Genomic DNA, 23,193 nt, shown 5'->3' with positions numbered 1-23,193 from the left:
CATAGCTTAAAAATAGTTTTTTAATGCAACAGATGGAATTGTTACTGACCATTATCAGTTTGATAAGCACTATTTTATACAGGACCAAAAAGTATACAATTGGTTGCCTTTGCGTTGAAATCAACACAGTACAAATATGCAAATATGTAAATCTATGAGTACATGTACCTATCATTTATGCATACAGGCAAACATTCATATACGATATTTATCCAAGTTTCATAAGCTTCATTTTATTAAGGGGCAAAAAGATCTCCCTGGAGTTATCCAAGTGAAGACTGTGGAATGGCAAATTCAGAAACACTGTCACAGACTATCACCAATTCATAAATAAACGAAATGATTCATTCCCTATGTCATAAGAGTCTTTTGGAGTATTTTTAGGTCATTTTATTACCACCATAGAGGGGATGGACTTTAAAACTCAATATCTACTTTATGTGAGTGCTCTGACTGTACTGAATCTCTTTTCAGCAAAATTGCTGCTCCCAAGAGACATAAAGGTAATCAGACTTTTGCCTTAAAAGGAAATATTGGAAATGTCTGAATAAGAGCAGACACATTTTTAGATGCCCTTTCTCCATGTGCAAAAAAGTAACCTTCGGCAAACCCAGCTACATACAATTGTCCCCATCTAGCACTTTTCTCCCTGCTGCAGGTGCGACCTTAATGCTCCTCTTCCATGGATCAACAAAATTCAAATCTGGTAGCTCTTTTAAGGTGTAAAACAGTCCAAGTCTAAGAAACACTCTTTGTGACTTTTCTTGGGATACAGGCTTTGAGAAATGCAAATTAGAACTATGTTTATGTATATTCCTCAATTAGAAGCTTTAAATCAAGTCATTTGAACAAGAAAAATGCTCCAATAAAAATTTCCATTAAAATGCCATAAATTTTGATTTTGAAGTTACATTTCTATTTTGCAAATGGAAAAAATCAATTGTTCCCAATTAAAGCTAAAGAGGCTGGTACATTTTCTGTTTTTTTTTTCCTTTTTAAGCAGGATAGCAGAGGTAAAAGAAGGCCATGTTAATATCATATATTCCACATTGCAAATCTGAGTAAATCTCCTATGCTAACTATGTCAGCTATGGAATAAAGAGTGTCATTTGGGATTCCATAGCTTAATTATGCTGATAAAGCAGTTTTATAAATCATGCTACGCATAGTGGATATCCCTTTGAGAATAGTGAACTAGAAGCCATAAAATATGTCTTCAATCCATATGTCACTACAAATATGTCACATCGCCTTGAGCTTCTACTTACCCAAGTCTAAATGGAGAAAGGAAACAGTTACCCCATTCTCTGGTGTGAAAACATTATTTTCCAAATCAAAAGCAGCAGTTAGGGACACCCAAGGGCTGATAAGGTATGAGATCTGAAATTGAGGATGATAGAGAACCCAGACCATCTAATTCACAGCTGGATTCACAGGGTGAAACGAGGTTACTTCTGAAGACTCTCTATACACTAAATAGCGCCACACAAATCTAATTGTAAGTATTATAAATATGATTAATCTATTCAGCCTTCTAAGCTGGTGATGACAAAGTTATTGGACCTGGGGGTATCTTGATGGGGGGTATCCACAAGATCAAGCTTACTTCTAGCCAAGAGTTAAAAGGAAAAACAAATATTTCATTATCATTATGCATTGAAAAGTAGAGCAAGGAAAAGTATAGGAACACTTTGGGGTCATAGCCAAGATGGAATCTAGATTTAGACTTCCTTTCTAGTTTGAAGCGTTAGAGTAGTAGAAAAACTAAAGGTGGGAATAGAGGTCTTGTTTTAAAACTTGAAGTTTCTTGAAAGTAATGGGCATAAAGATAAGGATGAGAATTCCTAAAACATTCATAAGACTATGTTTTAAAAATTGACAACATTTTTATCATTGAAATGAATACCATGCTGAATCGTGCATTTCAAAACTTGAACAACAGGAAAGACATGCTAGACCCTTCTAGAATCTCATGAAAGGGAGGGAAAAAAATCACTCTTGCTTACAAAGACATTAATGAAGGGTAAAAAATGGAAAATCCTATTAGAACACATACGTAGTCTGTCTACATCTTAATAAAACAGAATAATCAGTTAACTTTCTGAAGTGTTTCTCTCTGCCTATTATACTTTTATCCAAGTCTTCTGTGTGTACCATATTATTCTGCAGACTTGATGGTATCATTAATGAAAAAACTACTAATTTGGAAAGGAACTATACAGGAGCACATAAAGATTTATTTTTAAATAAAGCATCACAAATAAAGTAGACTAAGATACACATTATTTTAGACATAAGTGTCTCTGTGTAACCGTGGCCTTTCTGGAACTCACTTTGTAGACTAGGTTGGCCTCAAACTCAGGAATCAGCCTGTCAATGCCTCCAGAGTCCTGGGATTAAAGGTTTGTACCAGCACACCAGGATTGTTAAAAATATTTTAAAATGACCTACCACAGGGGAATAGGAAGCTTTTTAAATACCTTCTTAAAATTGCAATGATAAACTCAAGTGAAATGCCAACTTTGAGAAAAGGACAGCTCTTTAATCATTTAATTGCACTGCATATAAATCAGTGAAATTATATTTCAAAATAACCTGCAGAGTATATTACCAGTGAACTCCTACTGATTTGTAAATGTGTTTGGGAGTCACACAGAGCTCTGTAACAATCATCCCATTACATTTCTAAAAATGCTGATAGAAACATGAAATTCAGTTCATGGATGAAGCATACAATTACTTATAAGAAACCAAGATGAATGTACCATCTCCAAAAACTGAAGCAGATAAGACATTTTTCCTTTTTATATTTCAATAACTCCATATTATCTTTACTATGACTGCATTATTAATGTGGGTACAGATAAAGAAATGCTAAAAAACAAACTGAAAAAAATAACTAATGCCAAGTTGTTCTTCCTAGTGAAAATCTAAGAGAATGTGTTTTCAAAATTACTAATGTTGTATAAAAATTTTTTCTGGAATTCCAAAGTCCTAATGACTACCAAACAGCTACTGTAAACACTACTTTTTTGTATTAACTTGAGTATTTCTTATTTACATTTCGAATGTTATTCCCTTTCCCGGTTTCCAGGCCAACATCCCCCTAACCCCTCTCCCTCCCCTTCTATATGGGTGTTCCCCTCCCAATACTCCCCCCATTACTGCCTTCCCCCCAACAATCACTTTCACTGGGGGTTCAGTCTTGGCAGGACCAAGGGCTTCCCCTTCCACTGGTGCTCTTACTAGGCTATTCATTGCTACCTATGCAGTTGGAGCCCAGGGTCAGTCCATGTATATTCTTTGGGTAGTGGCTTAGTCCCTGGAAGCTCTGGTTGTTGGTATTGTTGTTCTCAAGCCCCTTCAAGCTCTTCCAGTCCTTTCTCTAATTCCTCCAACGGGGGTCCTGTTCTCAGTTCAGTGGTTTGCTGCTGGCATTCGCCTATGTATTTGCCATATTCTGGCTGTAAACACTACTTTTTAAAAGATTATTTTTATTTTATGTGTAATAATGTCTTCCTGTGTGCAATGCCCTCAGAAGCCAGAAGAGGGCGGCATTCCTGGAATTGGAGTTACAGAAAGGTGTAAAGTGCCCTGTGGATCCTGGGAACTGCACCTGGTCTTTAACAAGAGCAACTACTGCTCTTAATTGCTGTGTGATCTCTCTAGTCCTTTAAATTACTTGTTTATTATAACTATTTCAAATGTATGGGAGCCTGGCAATATTTTCCGTTGTGACTTGGAAATTTTTGTTTCTCTACATAAAATCTAAAACCCAGGGAAAATACTCATATTTCTAGCATTTGTTGAAATCCCATGCCAAAAGGCCACTTTATATATGGTAGGAGTAAAATAAAACTAATCTTATATTTCTTTTAAATTAAAGGAAGTTAGTCTTGGGAGGGGATGAGTCTATAACTCAGTAGGAGAGCACCTCCCTAGCATGTAAAAAGCCTCAGCCCCAACACCTTATAAATAATATTAGTGCTTGTGTGTGTGCGCATGTATGTGTGTGTATGTGTGCGTGTGTGTGTTAAAACACATGAGCATGCATGCACTGGGAGTATAAAACAGCTTCTCAAGTATGCTAGGAAAGCACTTTACTGATGCACTGCATCTCTTGTCCCTTTATTGCTAAAATGTTTAAGCCTGCTTTTGTGTGTGTGTGTCTGTGTGTGTGTGTGTGTGTGTGAAAGAGAGAGAGAGTGAGAGACTGAATGAGAGAGAGAGAGACTGAGTGAGAGAGAGAGACTGAATATATTTAGACTAAAATATAAGACATAATCCTAATTCTGCAAGAATTGGAGTGTTTACAAATAAACTATCTATATGTCAGGATATATATGTGTTGTGTATGTGTACTGAACATGGGTGTATATGTGTGTATATGTGAATAGCTGCTTCTATTCTATAGCTGTTTTTCTATTATGGATTTTCATTGCTTAAGGCATTATAGCCACAGGGACACTAAAGAATGAGATGGACATATCAATGTTGAAACATATTTGCTAATTGTGTGAATCATATGTTCATTATAGAAAATGAAGAAGAAAGAATACAAAAGGTAATACCTAAAATCTATTTACCAGAGTGTCTAATATTAATATCTGAAGTAACATTTTCCTTTCATAATTGAATGCTCATGTGCTAGTTTTCCAGTCCTTATAAAATGTGTTTCACTTCTGCTATCACGCTGCTTAGATCCGAAGCAGAGGAAATAACTGAGCTCTTAATGGTGACACAGAGAACAAGGATATATGTTGAACAGGTTGCTGGGAACTGGGAACAATTAGAAAATGGAAACTTCCTTAGAAGTGGGTGTATTTAGGAACATGTAACACTGGAAGAGGTTTGGAATGGGTGTACAGGGAGGGTAAAGACAACCTTGGTATTTTCAGTATGCTGCCATAGATATACTCTACATTCTGCCTCTAACAGGAAAGAAGGCTAGACATGGTCTAAAATGTGATACACCACACACAATCCCTCTTCTTCCTTTCATGAACTGAGTACCTCTGAAGACTTTGAACCATTTTATCCAGTTCAAAGCAACAACTTAGAACTAAAGGAAGAAGGAAAAATAAAACCCAGTAAATAAAAGTTAAAACCAAAGATTTCTTTTCAATGTGCTCTCCTTCTATTTCAAAGACAGAACATTTTAATCTGTGAGAAGGACAAGAACAATGTTGGCATTAATTATATAAGACATCACCAGAGCTGAAGTCATAACAAATGAAGTTGGTCATTCCATAGGTACAAGGAGAACCTACAGCCTAGGAATTTATTCTATCATTTTCAGAAACACTATCATCGGTTCAAAAACTGTCATTCATGTAATAATCAATCCTTAGGTATAACTGTAAAGTGTATTTATTTATAACAGGTATTTTATATATATATATGTATATATATATACACATAAAACCAACATGGATGGACTTTACTGAGAGAATAATACCAAGGAGATCAAGGAACTCATCCACCTTGGTCAATTGCTAATGTACTCCAAACATTTGCAAACTCCTAATGACTGCCTCTGTGTACCTGAATTCATGTTTTGAGAAGTGTGAGTGTTAAAACCACGAATCATGGGAGGTAAATTGCTAGCATGTGATGTGGGCAGGACAGAGACATGTAGACATGTAGTCCCTCAATAAATAGAAGATGTTATTTGATGAGTAAGCATTCAGATAAAGAAATACTTTATTGCAACAACAAGAACAACAAAATGACCTTGGACATACTAGCTCTGAAAGCTGAAAAACAAAGGTCAAGCCTTAGTTCCTTGTAGGAACTAGGCTAAAAAGAAACAAAATTTCTCAGGGATTGAGAATAGAATACAGTTATGTAGTTGCATTTTATTATATGCAAATCACACCTCAATAAAGTTGATTTAATGAAAGAAAGTTTACAATACATACGATGTAAAAATCCCTGCAACTGTAAAATGCCATTGCCTTCCAAAAGTGGAATGATTAGTCCAAGGTTATAAGCTATATGCCAGATTATACAATAAAATAAAACTTATTCAAAGTCCTGAAAAACGTCTAAAAATTATTACATGTATATATGGTTCTTATAGAAAATGAGAACATCTATGCAAAAAAATCTATATAATGAGTCTATAAATTAGTTTGTCAATCATGTTTGTAATGGATCGTTACAGAATAAAAGTGATAGAATAGAATATATAATCACATGGAAATATGGTCACAATATGTTACTTTTACATTAAAAGTAGATTCTTAACAGTGAATCACTCATTGAAAAACATAGAAGTGTGTGTGTATTTGTTGATTGATGAGAATCAAACAACAGGTTTCCCAGGAAATATGGAAGTATTCTACCACTAAGCTACATGTCCAGTCTAATAACCTTGTTTTTAGACGGAAATTTTGAAGGTATTAACTAACTAGCTAATTAAGCAGTTAATTCTAAGAAGCAATTAGTAAGTGATTTGTTTTTTTTTTAAGTTTATCTGTATTTTTAAACTTTAAAAGGCCAACACGCTAATTCTATAGATGTTTTTTATTTCAAGTAAATTACAATCATAAAACTAGAGATCATGGCAACTATAGTTATAAGTAGGCTCTGTAGACTACATGTGACATTCAAGTTTTCTACGTGTAGTACAAAAAAAGTCCAAAATTAGAAGCTGAAATCATTTATGGGCCTGAAAACTAGTGTTTAAAGATTAACTCATCTTAATTGTATTTATTTATTTTTTTAATTTCTACACATAGCTACACTGAAATGATATATTACTTGAAATGTTTTGGACATGTCTGGCTAGTAGAATTACAGCCGACTTTTTTTTCTTGTCATGCTTTTTATTTGCATTTTCCAGACTTTCTGGAAGAAATTATTATCATTTATAATTTTTTAAAAAGGTTTTTTTTTTTGAGACACATTCTCATTAAGTAGTTCTGCTGGCCTGGACATCACTATGTAGACTAGGCCGGCTTTTAATACACAGAAATCTGCCTGCATCTGAGTGCTAAGCTTAAAAGATGTGCTCCACCAAACCCAACAAAATCCTTTTTTAAAGATTGTTTTGTGGTTTTATTTTTGTAGCTAATGAGTCCTCCTGCATTTCTTAATGCCTCTAGACCTGCAGTTCATCATCCAACGAAAACTGTGTCAGAAAGTTCATGGATGTGACTCTCCCCCGCCACACACATACAACCTTGCACGCCTATGCAGAGTTGGTGTGTAACTCCCATGGGCTTTATCACATTCACATTCACTTCATTTTTATACTTTGTAGGCTTTTTGTTTTTGCTTGATTTGTTTACTAAGACAAGCAGTCTCATGATGTTGCCTTGGCTAGCCTAGAACATACTGTGTAGATCTGGCTGGCCTCCAGCTCAGATCCCTGCTTGTCTGCCTTCCAAGTGCTGGAATAAAAGGTAGGCACCGATTACTCTACCTAATAAATAGTATACATTAGCGTTACACCTTATGGATTATTAGTATATAATTTTAAATAAACTCAGACATAAAAAATAAAAAAATGCATGGTTGTTTAAGTAAAACAATAATTAAAAAGCTAGACACATCAGAGAATTCAGATTAATCTCCAAAACAATCCAAATTAGGGCTGAAGAGATGGTTCAGCATATATGAGCCCTGCCTGCTCTTTCAGAGGACCCTGATTTATTCCCAGCACCCACAAGGTGGCTCACAAATATCTGTAACTTCAATTTCAGAAGATCAGATGACCTCTTCTGGTCTGTTCTAGTAACATGGTGTACAGAGATATATTAAAGCATACATTCAGAATAAACAGTAGTATTAAATAATATTAAATAAGTAAATAGTAATAGTAACATTCCAAATTATGAAGAGATAAAAACCTGTCTGGCTTTCATATAAACACCCGCAAATAATTGTAGAGAAAGCAGCAAGTGATCAGACTGGTGATCTGATAAGCCATCGGCATGCCTAGTACTGGAAAAGGGGCGGAAAATCATTTTCCACAACATCTGTGACTTAGCAAAAGTTATCCCTTGGGTTTCACAAGGAAGAAATCAACAAAATAAACTAGAACAGTTCTCTTTATGGTGCAGCGAATAAAACCATATAGACCTTTGGGTATACTGAATTTTCAAGAAACAGTGAAATTGTCAAGTTACTTTTTTTTTCAGATGAGAATGTCTGCCTGTCAACTGTGAAGAGAAGAGTGCAACTGCTCACCCTTGAAGAATCTCCTGATATATTTACAAAACAAATGTCTGGCATACTACAAATCAGACTTCAAGTCAGCTGACATTTAACCCGAAGGAAACAGCCATGTCCTTACCTAAAGACTGGTAGAGCTCTGTCATTTTGGGATGGTCCCAACAAGTTGTTTGGGTCTCGTGGCTAAAAACACACAAAAAAGAGACAGACTTTAGAACCAACAGTGATCAACACCAAAGACAAGTCATTTTATTTTCCATTGTTACTTTTAAGGACTTTCCCAGAGTCCTTCAGACTCTCTTGCAAGCTAAACAGGCTCCATTGTCTTCCAAAGAAAAACAATAGTATCTCGATTTATCTAGAATCTCTTTCTTCTTCAGGCCCACGTATTGAATCACTACTGTGTTTGACAAAGTTGACATTGACCTTGTTATAGAGTCAGTAATCAGAGGTCAGGATTGCCTCAGTTCTACACTGTGAAACATAGAGAAAGGAAAATGAGTTGTCATTCAGCTCTGTCAGTTCCATAATAACAAATCACCTAGTTCCTCGTGTGTTTCCTTGGCCCCTGTTCACTATTCTTTCTTTTCCATAACCAAACTTACTTCATATTGATGAGCAGCTTAAGGCATACCCAGAACCCTGGTAATATATACCATCATCCTTCCCCCTTCCCACTGTTAGAATGTCTTTTAAACTCACTTCTCTGTATATCACCCCACTTCTTCATACATTTCCTTAGACCTGAATGAAATATTCACACTTCTCCATTTCTTAAAGTGTGGTGACCTGCTATTAACTCCTTCCACAAAAGGAACAAAACACCTTTGTTCCCCACTCAATTACATGAACAAACCCAGGAGAGATAACTACATATACTTTTCCTTACTTTGGCCCATCTACCTAAATCACCATAGCATCATATTTCCTGTTTTCAGAGATTACATGGTGAGCTTTTATAAAATAAAATGGAGCTTGGAACAATATTTCAGCATTCATATGCTGAACCTATTTATAATCTTTTAACGGGAAATGTGGGGACCCAGGAGGGGAGAAAGAGCTTAAATATGGGCATGTCAATGGGACCAGAAAGTACAGAGAACCCCACACAAAAAAAGAGGAATTTAAGGAAGCAATAATGTCAAATGGACTCAGCATAGGTTTTGAATTTTAGGGCTTTCCAGCCCAGAGGTAGTGTAATTTGATACGAGTGTACTCACCTGATAAAAAGGCAAAAGATTAAGTGACATTGAGAACTGATGCACCTGAATTCGTGGCCCCCAAGTTACCATCCATTACAATATAGATGTGGAAGCTTAAAAACGATATTTCCCAAAGAGCACAAACTATACTCACCATGTATTTGGTTAAAAAGAAGTTCAAAGGGGGAAACATTTCAAGTAGTTTACTAAATATAATCATAAATATTAGAGACATATGAAAATTGTCAAAATGGCACCACCTCCAAGACCATCCTCCCTGTGATGTTTACAGTTCAGTAATTGAGCTGGGAAGGCTACTGAAATCAGTTTGCAAGAAAATGTACACTTGTAAATGACTGTCTCCCTCCCTTCCAATTTCGTTCATTTCTGTTTTGCTTTTCTGCAGAGAAAATTCACATTTGAAGAGTGTCAATCAGGGTCAGCTGAGCGACTATCACAGAACGACGTGGAAGTCATGGGGAGTAAGAAGAGAAAGCAACGGCAGCCACTTTAGGAAGGCTTGGGAAAGACCATGACCAAGCTGGTTTATAATGTAGAGAAGGGGTGGGCGGGACTTTACATGCACAGCAAAAGGAGGCTGCAGCTTGCAGCTTCATGGAAAAAGTGTTGCTTGTTCTCGAGTGATTTGTAGCTCATAAAGTGACTGTGCCTTCCAACTCTATAGACAAGTGCTTCATCCTGAATTCCAGCTTCCTCCCTTCCAAAGCCTGTCTAGACGTGAGCACCAGAAAGGGGGGTGGGGAGATGGACATGTCCACCCATATGGCCCTTGCTAGACGCACAGTATAATAGCAACATCCCATCTCCAGGACACAGCAGCAACTATAACATCTTTAATGGATCTGCAGGAAACTGTTTGGCTAAGCTGATAAACCTGGCCAGGCAGCAGGGACACACAACCACTCTGAAAAGCATCCATCTGAAACTGATTCAAATAAGAGAGTCAGAGCAATGAAATAAACTTGAAACAGAATTCTAAAAGGAATGAGAAATGTGCCAGAATTTGAGAATTTTCCAGAATTCCACAGAAAGCCGCCAGGAACTTGGTGTAGTTCCCCATGCCCTATGTCCAAAAGACAAAATAAAACACAGGGAGAAAGCCCGTGTTTATCAACATACCTACATTTCGAGCCTTTTAATACCAGTTATGGAGCAGATTAAAAATTATGACATAGATATTAAAATTATACTTTAGTTCATCGGTCCTCAACAATATCGGCGATTCCATTGTGAGATAACAGAAGAAACTACCAGCCCCCATTGCACCCTTTTCCCTGATTTGTTTGATATGTGTTTTTCTCCCAATTATCTAGGATTCAAGGGTATTTGAATAAAAAAAAATGGGTAAAAGAACTACTCAAATAATTCCCTGAATCAACCTTCTTTCTTTCCCCCCTTCACACACACACACACACACACACACACACACACACACACACACACACACCTTTCCCTTTCAAGCAATACAAAGTAACTAGAAAAGGAGACTCAGATTTCACCTTTGCAGTCTTAGCTTCACTTCCCTGCAAAGCAGCACGAAGAGAAGGAAGTGGAAAGAAGAGAAGAATAAAGGATGTGCCTGATCCTCGAAATCAGAAAGATCATCTTTTCATCATTTAACACTAAGATGCTTGGCAACATAGTTGAATGAACATCAAATTGCAGGATAAGAACCAAATAGTCCACTTCACTCCATGTGGGAATTTTATACCTGGAGTGAAATCAAAGCCCTACAGGAGCACACTAAACCTCTTCTCTGAAAAGACAGGAAGACAGTGAAAAGCACAAATTTACCTAGCTCACATCTATCTAGACTCTCTCTTGAAGGACACACTGATTGGAGAGGGAGAGGTGACCAGTTTGGATTTAATAACTGAATTTGCTCCCCCCCCCAAAAAAAAGCTGAAAATTTTCACCTACTTCAATATAAACAGATACTATAGAAAATATGCTGTGCACTTTATACATCAGCAACATGCTTTCCATAGAGTTCACAAGTTACTGGGTACATCTTTGTTTAGCCTTCCTGAAAACCATGACGTTCAATATAGACCACAAGTCTTCACGTACATTAACGTTGACACTGACTACACAGACAATCCTGAAAACCTTCAAATCTTTAAAACATGCTATTGATTCTGGCCCCGCAGATTCCAAAGCCTGGCATCAGCCACACCTCTCTGAGTAATCCTCTAACAGAGGTCCACCCCCTCCTTTATGTGTGCAAACCACAAACAATCTTTCTTTTCTTTTTATTCGTTACCCCGATATAAATTAAAATAGTAAATCACTGGCTGTGACAAAAGATCCTAAAACACCTACTTGTCAATAATCAGAAATTAAAGCATTACTATACTGAGCACAGGGGTGACCTAATTTCCTACCGTAGAATTTAAATTTCCTTTCACCTTTTTTAGTTTCAAGTAGTGTGCAAGGTTATTATAACTGCCTCAGAGCTGTCCCTGCTGTCAGTGCTAGAATAATCAGACTTATTGGAATTGCTTTTGTAGTTTCTTAAAAACAAACATTAGGTACATAAAAGTAGCAGATATCTAAAGCATTCACTGAGGAAATGGCAGTTCCCTAATTAAAGGAAGATTTCTTTTGCAACCACTATTATTTGGTACTGAAAATATATATTCTTTCCATTATTTCCCAGGGCTGAAATAATCACTATGTACCAATATAAAAAAAAAAGTACCCTTGCGTTTTACAGGGGATTAGGGCTTATTTAGTTTCGTATATGATCTGGAACATATGCACACACACAAATGCATGCACACACAAACAGACAAATTTCCATTTCATCTGGGATCGGACTCTTTCTAGAGGAGCCTTGGCATTTGCATGCTGAGTTGTTGAACTTGGCTAGTACTGCGGGAATACTGGCAGGGTGGGGATGGGAAAATATATTTAGAAGTTTCTGCTACTGTGGGGAAGGGACTTCAGTGGCTATGTGTCAATCTGAGCATCAGCAATCCGATTCTGCTTCCTATTTCTTGCTCTCGGGGATAGTTAACATTTCATTCTGTTTGGGTGAACCCAGGGCAAAGATGATGGCCTTGGTGGCTGTTCCAGCTGATACTTGTCCTCCCAGTTCTATTTGTTTTTCAAGGCTTACCTCCCACCCACCCTCAACTTTGGCCAAGGCAATTTCGCTTCAGGGTCATGTCCAATGCATGATCAAACAATGACGACTGAAAGCAATTCCACAGTGCTCAAGGGTCAGAAACCTTTCATACAGCCATGTTGTTTCCTTTGCCCCTCTTGCTTCTTTAAGAACAAGGGTATCCTCCCCAGGTTTGAAACAAGGAAAATAAAAATATCTAGGTGCGTGCATGTGCGCGCGCATGCGCGCGCGCGCGCGCACACACACACACACACACACACACACACACACACACATGCACACGGACAGACTGGGGGGGTTAACTCAGAAATCAGGAAGAACATTTGTTAAAGAAAGAATGTTGATTTCACTTAAAGACTTTACTTTGACTTAAACCAGAAGGTGGATTTTCCCCCTTGGGATTAAAGCATTTTATAATTAATACTATAGCTCCTTTTAGACAATTAAACCCCATTCAATTTAAGTTTCAAACTTAACTTCACATTGAACTGAGATAATCAGTGTCTTGCCCTTTCCACTGTGATCAGATTAGGAATCACAAACTTTGCTTAAGGACTAGCAGACACCTGGAGAAGCAGAGAAGACACCCTGAAACGACTTCACACTGAATCTCAAAAGAAGCCCAAGAACCAAAATAATAATAATAGTAATAATAATAATAATAATAATAATAATAATAAAACAACAACAACAACAACAAAATCGCAAACCCTCAAGCCCCTCTTTTTTCTCAGTCAATTCCTTGACTTTCTAGGCTTTAGATTGTTCATGTTTTCTTTATTTCTCCAAGTCCTGCAGCATGGAATAAGCACAGGAGAAAACACAGCGAGGGAAATGTCAGTTGGAATCCTCGGAAGAAATCAGGCAGAAAGTTGACCTTTTGGCACTTAGCAGTGCAATGCAAGGTAGAACCGCGTGCGCCCCTTCTTCCTGCCAGATCCAATGACGGTTTTGGGGAACAACCCGCCTGGTTCGTGTCCACACTGGCAGCCCCGCACAGGAGCAAAAAGCTACCCGGGCCGGATCCCCGCAGGAACCAGCTGTCCCTCTCTGGGCAAAGAGAGAAATCCGCTTTAGCTCTCTGAGCCCGTCCCAGCAGCCAGGAAGGAGCTGGCTGGCAAGCACTGGCGCCAGGGTGGAAGCCCCAGGGACGCACCTGCAGAGGCTCCCAGGACTGGCGGGGAGACCTGCCCGGACGCCCGGGTCTAGCTGTTACCAGCCGCCGCCAGCTACCACTGCCTCTGGTCCAAGTTTTGCCTTCCCCTGGCTGCTGCTCGTGCCACAAGTGCACGAATTGCGGGGATAAGAGGGGGTCCGGGGCTGCAATCCACTTACCCTTTGAGGTGTTCCCTCATGGTTGTAAGGATTTCACAGGCAGTCAGGGGAGGGCGCTTAGCGCGGAGGAGTAAGCTTGTCCGAGCCACGGGGCTCCCCGAAAGTCAAGCGCCGCCGCCCAGGCTCGCAGCCGAAAGCACTGCGGAGGAGCCGCCGCTGGCTGGCGGGCTGGCGGGCGGGCCGGACAGGGAGGGGGAGCTGCGTGCAGACGGGGCGGGGCTGGGAAGGGCTCCTCCCCCACCTAAGGACCTGGGAACCTGGATACTCAGGGACAGGGCAGTGAGCACTTACAAAGCTGAACAGAAATAGAAACAACAACAACAACAACAACAAAACAGCATATAAAGAAAGCCCAAAAGGAGTTGAAGGTAGACCCAGGAACCTGGAAGCCACATCCTCTCTTTCCATCATCGCCTTAAAAACCCTCTGGCAAGGCTACTTGTTGCCAAAATAAATGACCTAGGTGCAAATGACCTCATCGTTGATAATTAGCGTGTGGGCTTGGAGTTTTCTTTTTAGAAAATGAAAGAAAAAAAATAATCACATGAGAAAGTATTCACCTCCCTTCTCCACCCCCTTCTTCCTCAATTGAAAATTAAAGAAGTAGGACAGGAAAACATAAAATCAAACTTATTCTAAGTTACCATAGATTTTTTTTTTTTGAGACAGGTTCAGACATAGTTCCAACTGCCCTAGAGCTCAATAAGTAGAGTAGACCAGGCTGGCTTTGAATCGAAGAGATCCACCTGTTTCTTCTTCCCCATTGTTAGGACCAAAGGTGTGTGTACCACAACACCAGGCTACCCTGTATTCTTAAGAAACATCTGTTGATGTTATAGCATTGACTCTTAAAATGTCCTTCTAGAACTAACAGTTTCATCATCACATGAAGACTTCTTAGAAAGGACCCCCCCCACACACACACACACAGCCTCAACCTGGATTTACTAAATCAAAAAACTGAACACATTAACGTTTGAGTGGCACCGATAAAGACTTCCAGCACGGTCGCTCGCCTGGTGTTTTTATCTTGAAGTGTTAGGAAAAACCTGGAAGAATCTCTTTTTCCACTATAGCACTGGATTTGAAAAGTAAGTAGGCCTCGAGGGCCTAGTGTGACTCATATCAGAAGCTGCCATAGGAAGGTAGAGTTCAACTATATGCAACTGTTTTGAACCTGAAGATATTCCCATTGGAAGGAAACTTTTAATAGCATAAGGATTGTCTACACTCTCCACCTCAAAGTTTAGAATCCAAGGAGTTAGTCTTTTTCTTTTATATCTTTCAATCATTTGTTTTTACTCTTCTGGAGGATTCATCCCCTTAAGTCTACACTTTATGTGTTTTCTTTTTCTTAAAATAACGTCATTTTTTGCTCAACATTTATTGCTTAGATTGTTTAAGCCTAAAGGACCAGCAAACATCAATTTCCATTTATTGGTATGTAAGAACACAACAAAGAGGCAGACACGGAGAAAGTAAAAGGGGAATTGGTGGCTTCTTCATTATTTTTGACAAACCAAATAAAAATGTAAACATTATCACTAAAGATATGTGCCTGTAGGTAAGACTAGTGTTGCTATTTTAAAGCAAATATGTCATTTTTTTTTTTGGCATTTCTCTTCAGCGACTCAGTCTGGTGTTTGCTATGCTTTAGCAAAATTTTGAGCTAGTGAGCTGAAGAGGCAGCTGCTATTGTGGTCTAAGGAGGACACACTCAGACTTATTTTGGGGTGAGGATGTCCATAGGCCTAAAAGTAGATTCAAAGTCTGCCTCTCTTTCTCTAGAGTGCAGGCATTAGTGCCCTTTAATGAGAAAGCAGCAGTGTCTACAGTAATCAGTGAGAGTAATCATCTTGTCGATGTTTACTTCAAGAGGAAGATACAAACCCCACAGCATGGACACTTATAAATATTAGAAATCAATTGACTAAGGATCTGCATGCCCTGTGTGCTGAGACTTGCTACCTTTTGCTTTTCTTTGTTTTCTGTCAGTTGGCTGATAGCTTTGCATTTAAGTGAACTGCTCGAGATTCAAGAGTTCTGTTTCTCTAAACAATAAATGCAGGAGCCTATTTTCCCACTGTCCAATTAGAGAACTCCTAAGAATGATTTGTCAGGGAAAAGACAAAGAATGGAAAACATAGAATCACTACTCAGAATTTCTTTTTAAAATCTGACAGATGGCAATCCTCAAAAATATAGCAGTACGTTCTTTTTTAGACTGGAGTTATAGGCACTTAAACACTTGTTCCAAAATCTTGGTATTATTTTAGAAAATACTGAAAGTATTAAGGAATGACGTGGGCATCACACTGACTACTTTATTATTGATTTTAGCTATCTTCATTATATTGCTTATTTATAGTAGCAGTTTCCTATTATTCTTGATTTGGAATGGTGTGGGGAGTGGAACCTATAATATGCACTAAACTGAGTCACAATTCTCCCCCATTATTATCCCCGTTATTGTTGTTCTGTTTTCACTTGAACCTCAGATGAGAAAATGACCTAGAGTTCTGTCGGGAAAGAAAACTGGACAGCAGAGCCTGTTATGGATGAGCCCTCTACCCCACCATCCTAACTAGAGTATGGCGGCGCAAGAGCTGGAATTAACTTGTTTCTATAGTTATGCCTTTAGCTACTCTGCTGCACTACCACAGAGAGAGCCTCTCTAGTCATTAAAAATAAGTCTGTTTTCTTTAGCATGCTCACAAGCAAGCTCACTGATGGATAGGAACAAAGGAGAGACAAGTTGGTAGAAATAGCAGTAAAAAATGGAATGAGACGTGAAAGGGTTAAGACGGTGATTTGCTGAACTTCCCTGTAGCTAAAACATTAGTCATCGAATCACTTAAACTTTGCCAGCACCTTAGAAAAACTAATTCTCTAACCGAAGAGAGTGGGTTGCATAGCGCCCTCCTTTCTCCTTCCCATGCTTATTCAGTAGGCTCCACTCAGCTCTGTACCCCTAGGAGGCTGAACCTCTGTAGAATCAGGCTCTCTTGCCCTTTGATCTCCTTTCACTTTCAACCAATGGGAAGCAGTGATGAAAGAAAGGTCTAAGGAAGAAGATGAAAAGGAAGAAAGCAAGTGATAGCTAGGTATTTATTTCTCAAGCTCCCTCCTGCTGACCCCAGGCCTGGCTGGACTTGAGTTCTTTGACTTGTAACCACAAGCCTTACTGGGCAGTCTTTCCCTTCAGGCTCAGCATTCTGCAGTGCCCCAAAGCCATTCCTTCCTCTTGGTACATTTTCACAGTTTTACAGTTTCTAGTTTCGCACCTTCCTTCGCCAAATCTTTGAAATAGCTTTTTCCTCATACTGTCTTCAAGTGCCACTATTCAAGTGTCTCCTTGAATGCTGACCAAAACGAGTCCTTTCCAACTTAAGCCACCTTCTAGTGTACTAAATTAGACACTGAGAGGGGACACTGGGTAGACAGCACTCCTTGGGGTAGAAAAGCAGACTAAACAGTCACTGGACAAGTATGTATATAAAGTTCTATTAGGCCCACAAGAAGTCACCTCAAAATAGTATTGTGAATAGGTGCCAAAAAAGCACAATCTTTTCTTTCCAATAGCCTCGGTGGTCTATTTGCCTTCAGGAGGGAATGTCAACACAGGTTATAGAAAAAATAAGAAAGGACTAGTGTGAAAATCTCAAGTTGATCAGTGTTGATACTTGAAAGGTGTGCAGAACCTTCAGAAAGATGAAGGACTGTAGCTACAAATGTGGCTTTATCAGATTTGTCTTCAGAAAAGTCGCTAGAGTAAATGGGGTGATGGCTGGATCAGAAGACAGCCAGGGAATAGACTACCCGGTGCAAGCTCATTGCATTATAACAAGGATCTGAACAATGATAGTAGCGGAAGTAGTAAGAAATAGTAATCTAGAGTACACTTTAAGGGATTCCTGACTGACTAGACAGGGAAGAAGGAGGATGGTGATCCTAAACTCACTAGCATCAAATGAGGAACGTTACAATGGTCCAACATACCACACCCCATGCCCAACACTTGCATTCTTACTTTCTAATTGAATTGGTCCCAGGCATTGGGATTTGTAAGGCTCTCCAGGAAAGTCTAGCCTACCACCAAGGGTAAGGCCTTCTCTTAGTGTTCTATAGCTGGAAAGAGATACAACCGAGGTAAGTCTAATCACAGAAAGTATTTCACTGGAGACTTGTTTACAGTTTCAGAGGTTTAGTCCATTATCAGCATGCAAGAAGCAGACAGGAATGCTGGAACACAGGCAAAAATGTGCTAGAGAAGTCTGTGAAAGCTACATCCTATTCTGCTGGTTGAGACTCTGGCCTTGACCTGGGTTTTTGAAAACGCAAAGCCCAAGCCTAGGGACATACTTTTTCAAACAAGCCTGCCCCTCCTAATTGTTCTATTCCTTCTCAAATAAGCCACTCCCTGATAACTAAGCATTCAAATATATGAGCCTATAGGGGCCATTCTTTTTCAAATGAACACAAGCCTACAATCTCAGGGTGGATCCCAGAACTGAACGATTAACATTTACAAAGCAAGAAATGTCACAACAGGAGAAAGAGTAACAGGACAAATGATGACTTAAAGGTTGAACACAGAACACGAGGAGGTAAAGATAGTTGCCTGGTGTAAAGACAGAGGTGCCTAAGAGACAGCTGTTGGTCCTTTCAATCTGGAGCTAGAAAGATAATAGTCTGGATTAGAGTTACAGATTAGAAATGGCAAAATGGCAGTATTGTAGGAATGGTAGGCTTGGATATACCCATTTTGGGAAGAGTATGAAGGGCCAAGCATGGAAGCCAGGCTGCTCTAATCTTCCTCAGGCACATCAACCTTTGTAAACTACCTGTGATTTTCAGTGTTCTCCAAAGTTAGCAGTGTAAAACTGCTGAATAGAATAAGAAAATGACAAGGAATAGATTTATTGAATTTTCGAGTGAGGGTGGGGTGGTAGTGGTGGTGGTAGTGGCACATGTGTGTGTAGGGGTGGCCCTAAGGAACATCACCATTACCGAGGATCCAGCTTTTCTCTATCTCTAAGAGACTCTGTATGAATTGTTTTATTTAATATAGACAATGTTAAATATAACCTGTACCACTTTGTAAACACTCATTCAGAGGATAGGTGTCATTCCAAAAAAGTAATGCATATTTTATAGTAAATATGCACCTGGATATCCAGTCAGCATATAACATTTGTATGCTTCTCTTTGCATAGTGTAAGCTCTAGCCATGGACCATGAATCAGACTTCTAACAAATGCTTACAATACGGTGAATCACTGCCACTTAGGGCAAATGTGGTGGCATACTAATTAAAATACGTATAATAATACCTCTAGATCATTGTTAAATCATCAACAAGCACATCTGAAAGCAGAGCTTTCCGACCCACAGCACATCACACTCCCACAAAAGCTTATTTTTTTCCATGCCCTTCCTTTGCAGAGAGACAGGATAAGCCAGGCCGGGGAAAGTTTTCTGAGACAAGCTGCCAGCTACACCAGAGATTTCACCAGACAGGTTCCAGATAAAGTCGAACTCTCCTTCAATTGCATGCAGTTTTTCATTTAATACGATTTTTTAAAGCTTCACAGAGCCACCTATATCAAGCTGAACATCTAAAAAGATGTGAAGTTTAGCATCTTCACTAAAATAAAGGCACACTTCATTAACCTCACAGGCTGGTAGTCGCTTAGAGGGAAAGAATTCAGCATGCCTATTAGCCTGCCAGCTATAGCACTACTGGCTCCTATGAACTACACCACCTCCTGCTAAAAATGGAGAACGGGTTAAGGTGGTACAAGTACATTTGCTACAAAATTCCTGGTCCACCTTAACAGCTCAGGGCTGTAACTATTTGTCTGCCTTTCCCAACCAGATTGTGCCAAATAACAGGAATTTCAAAACTAGGCAGAAATTCTGACACTCTGCATAATATCTCTTCCTCTTCAACTACAAATAAGGCTTTATATTCGATTAAACGCACAGCAGGTAAAAACCCCAATTAGTGAATTCATTCTGGGGACTCTCTACCTTCCTCCCACACACAACCACACTTTAGAAAAAAATAGGGGAAGTCATAGTCTTTTCTCAAATCACAAATTAACCCTTTGATCTACCCAGCGAAGAAGAATTATGACTGGAAATGGGAAAAGGTTATTTTTTCCTTCTCGACTTCACAATTGGGATTACAGATAATTCTGCTTTAGCAAAATTGACTATTTTCTCTACAGATGTGCTCAGATTTTCTGATCAATCCAGAAATTGCAAGGTTTTTTTTCTTCCTAACTGAAAATGTACAGTGCCAAAATTATCTAAAGAATGATTAATGAACAGTCTGCTACAAGAGAGAATTACTTTTAAATTATGTTCTTATTTAGTGTATTTGAGATGAGAAATATTAAATTCCAGTGTAAACAGTATGCGTTGGCCTCAGGAAGTACACAAAGATTATATTTCATATTTTGTAAGTACTTATTTGTCAGAGGAAATCATCATTGAGCAAGAAGAGAGGTTTGGTTTGAGCATTCAAAAAATTAAGACAGCTTCAGTTTTTAGAGTGATTTACTTATACTTTGTCAATTGCTTTTCGGGAAATAATTCACTACCCAGTTTTATTTATGAGCAGATGATTTTTAACAGAGCAGCTTTGTCTTTTCTAATTGTTTTAGGACTGTCACTGTTCTTGAAACAAGTCTTACAACGTATTATCTACAAGAAAATCCTGAACACACATCAAATAGTAATACAGCTTTTAGAAACAGTCATCTGTTACTGTCACTGCCTCATTTCATTCCCAGTCTTCTTAATTAAAATGCAAAGTTCTACATACATGCCTTCCTAAATTACCCTTTTCTGAAATTCTCAAATTTCATAAAAAAAGTTACATGACAACCTACGCATTATTAATACTTATTACTTGGTTCTTGAGATTGGGTAAAGTAAACAAAGGATTTGCCAGTCAATTACAGGAACAAGGAAGTCATTTTAAATTGAAACAGATAAGGAAAATGTAATATTCAATGCTACAGATGATGACATGAGTTATTTTTTTCCTTTAAGATGAATATCTTTACCAATCATGTTCTATCTGAAGTAGCCTTCTTCATCTGCAGCAAGTGCAGCCGCTTTTGGTAGCATATTACATCGAGGTGCAAAGCAGAGAGCAGGCCAAATCTGTCCCTTAGTCACCAGCCCCTTTCTAGGTGAGTGATTTAAACACTTAGGGGTATTTGCTAACTCTTCTGTAAAAACATGGACACTACTGAGCAGGTCGAGAGTATGGGTCAAAATCACCCAAAGACTCTGAGAGCCTGGGGAATGCTGTGTAATTGAAAATGTCCTGCTGAACAGGTGTGACTCCTTATAAGCAAGCCTACTATGGTCAAAACCGATGCTTAAAAAAAAAAAGCCTTAAAGGGCCAAGCATCACTCAGTCATTCCTCCCCAGTAGTTTACAAAGGGAGCCTATATCTTCCTTACTTGTTGGCTGTTTTCTTATCATTGTTACAATATGGCAGAAAACCAGGTGTGGTGGTGCACACTTCTTATAATAATCCTACTTGTTCCAAGGCTGGGTCTACAAAGTTAGACACTGTAACAATAAATTCAAGTATCATCACTTAAACTTTTCATTTTAGATTGTTGTAGAAAGAAAAATGGGAAGTCCACCTGTCTCAGGCCTTCATCTTTCAGCTTTTGTCTTGTTTTGAGTGGGAAAGCCACTTCTCAGGAGGCTGAGATGGGAATCACTGTGAGTTGAAGCAAACCCTGTACTATTTAGTGAACTCAAGGTCATCCTGGAATACATACTGAGACCTTGTTTGGAAAGCTTACTACCACTACCTCCAAAAAAAGGTAAAGCAAGTAAATAAAAAAAATTTTCAAGATAAATCCATAACCACAGCTTAAGATATGAAGAAACTTTATAATATTTGGTATTCTTCTTTGGTTATAAATGTTAAAATATGATTCTTATTTACACGTGTTTTAAGAAACCAGTATATCTTGGTTCATGTTTTCAGATAGCAGACACTGTGAGAGAAATAGTGAATATTGATTTTGCAGGTTTCAGTGGGAGAAAAAGCAGTCTTTGATGGAGGTCTCTTGGTGGCAGGTTTTGAATGGGCTGCATAAGTTAGGAATTTCACAGAGAGTCAGACATCAATGAAAGAGGAACTGGATAAATTACAGGTTCAGTTCAGCTCAGTAGTAGAGCACCTGCCTAGCATGTATGAGGTCCTGTGTCCTTTTCGTGTGTGTGTGTGTGTGTGTGTGTGTGTGTGTGTGTGTGTTTCTGTGTGTCTCTGTATGTATGTCTATGTATAAAACAATTTTACCAGTTAATAATATATCAATAGCTAAATATTGTACTCCAGCTATGAGTCATTATCGTCAGATTGAAAAAATAACACTTATTTATATGTATGTGTGCACACATACAATCGAATACCATAGTAGAAGGATTGTGGTCAAAGTACAACCCATAGGGGTCAGTTTTCTCCTACCATGTGGATGGAGGATGGAACTCAAATCATCAGGCTTAGAAACAAGTGACTTTACCTGTTGAACTATCTTCTGAGTACAGGGAAAAAAATTAAATATGAAAAGAAAATATGGCTGCAATGATTTTTTTCCACAACCTCAAAGAAATTAAAGTACTATCCCTCAAAGTAAATTTTTCCATTAAGTATCTCCTACATGAATTTCTTTAAAAGGTAGCAATAATGGTATATTTGTAGAGTACTTTCATATGTCTCTGTTGGTAGTTCAAACTCTTTTTCCTTTATAGTTAGTGAAAGCTGGAGGGTCCTAGGAATCTGGTGTTGAAATATAGCAAAAGATTCCACAATGTTATCCTGTTATCTGATTTCTCTACTTTAGGGATTCAATGGAAATTGCCTTTAGTGAGTTTTCAATCTATTTGGAGTAAAGGAGTGGGATAAACACACATATGACATAATATGTGCCATTACAAGAATTACAGAAATAAAGAAGAAAATAAACATCAATGTTAAAGGGGAAAACTATCTGTTTGACCTCTTTTAGTTCATAATAATAATAAAAACAACAACAATGATGATGGAAATAGCTGTAACACAGTCTAAGAATAGAGTCACGAGAGAATTCTGAGTGCTCGGAAGAGCGCTCCAAGAACACAAGACCAGAGTCTCATGACCTCAGTTTATTCAAAACATGAATTGTTCTTAGAATGTGTTTTTTTCTCTGAGATATATCAGATAGGAGTAACTGTACTTCAGATTATTCATTACAATTGGCTATTGTTGTTTATCTGCTTCTATGGAAAAACATGCTTTTGCCACA

The 23,193-nt window shown here is 38.5% G+C and overlaps 1 protein-coding gene across 13 annotated transcripts in view; it reads right to left on the bottom strand.

Moving 5' to 3' along the window:
- Window positions 1-23,193, bottom strand: part of Dmd (dystrophin) — a 2,349,574-nt gene that overhangs the window by 144,834 nt on the left and 2,181,547 nt on the right. For 9 of the 13 annotated variants that reach the window (XM_087599109.1, NM_001370876.1, XM_087599108.1 and 6 more), the window contains 1 exon segment: window positions 8,303-8,364. In XM_087599109.1, coding sequence (XP_087455235.1) covers window positions 8,303-8,364 — 62 coding nt within the window. 13 annotated transcript variants of the gene reach the window in all.

Source organism: Rattus norvegicus, chromosome X, assembly GCF_021556685.1.
Source record: "Rattus norvegicus strain SHRSP/BbbUtx chromosome X, alternate assembly SHRSP_T2T, whole genome shotgun sequence".
NCBI classification, from domain to species: Eukaryota; Metazoa; Chordata; class Mammalia; order Rodentia; family Muridae; genus Rattus; species Rattus norvegicus.
This window is presented reverse-complemented; position numbering and strand designations above follow the sequence as displayed.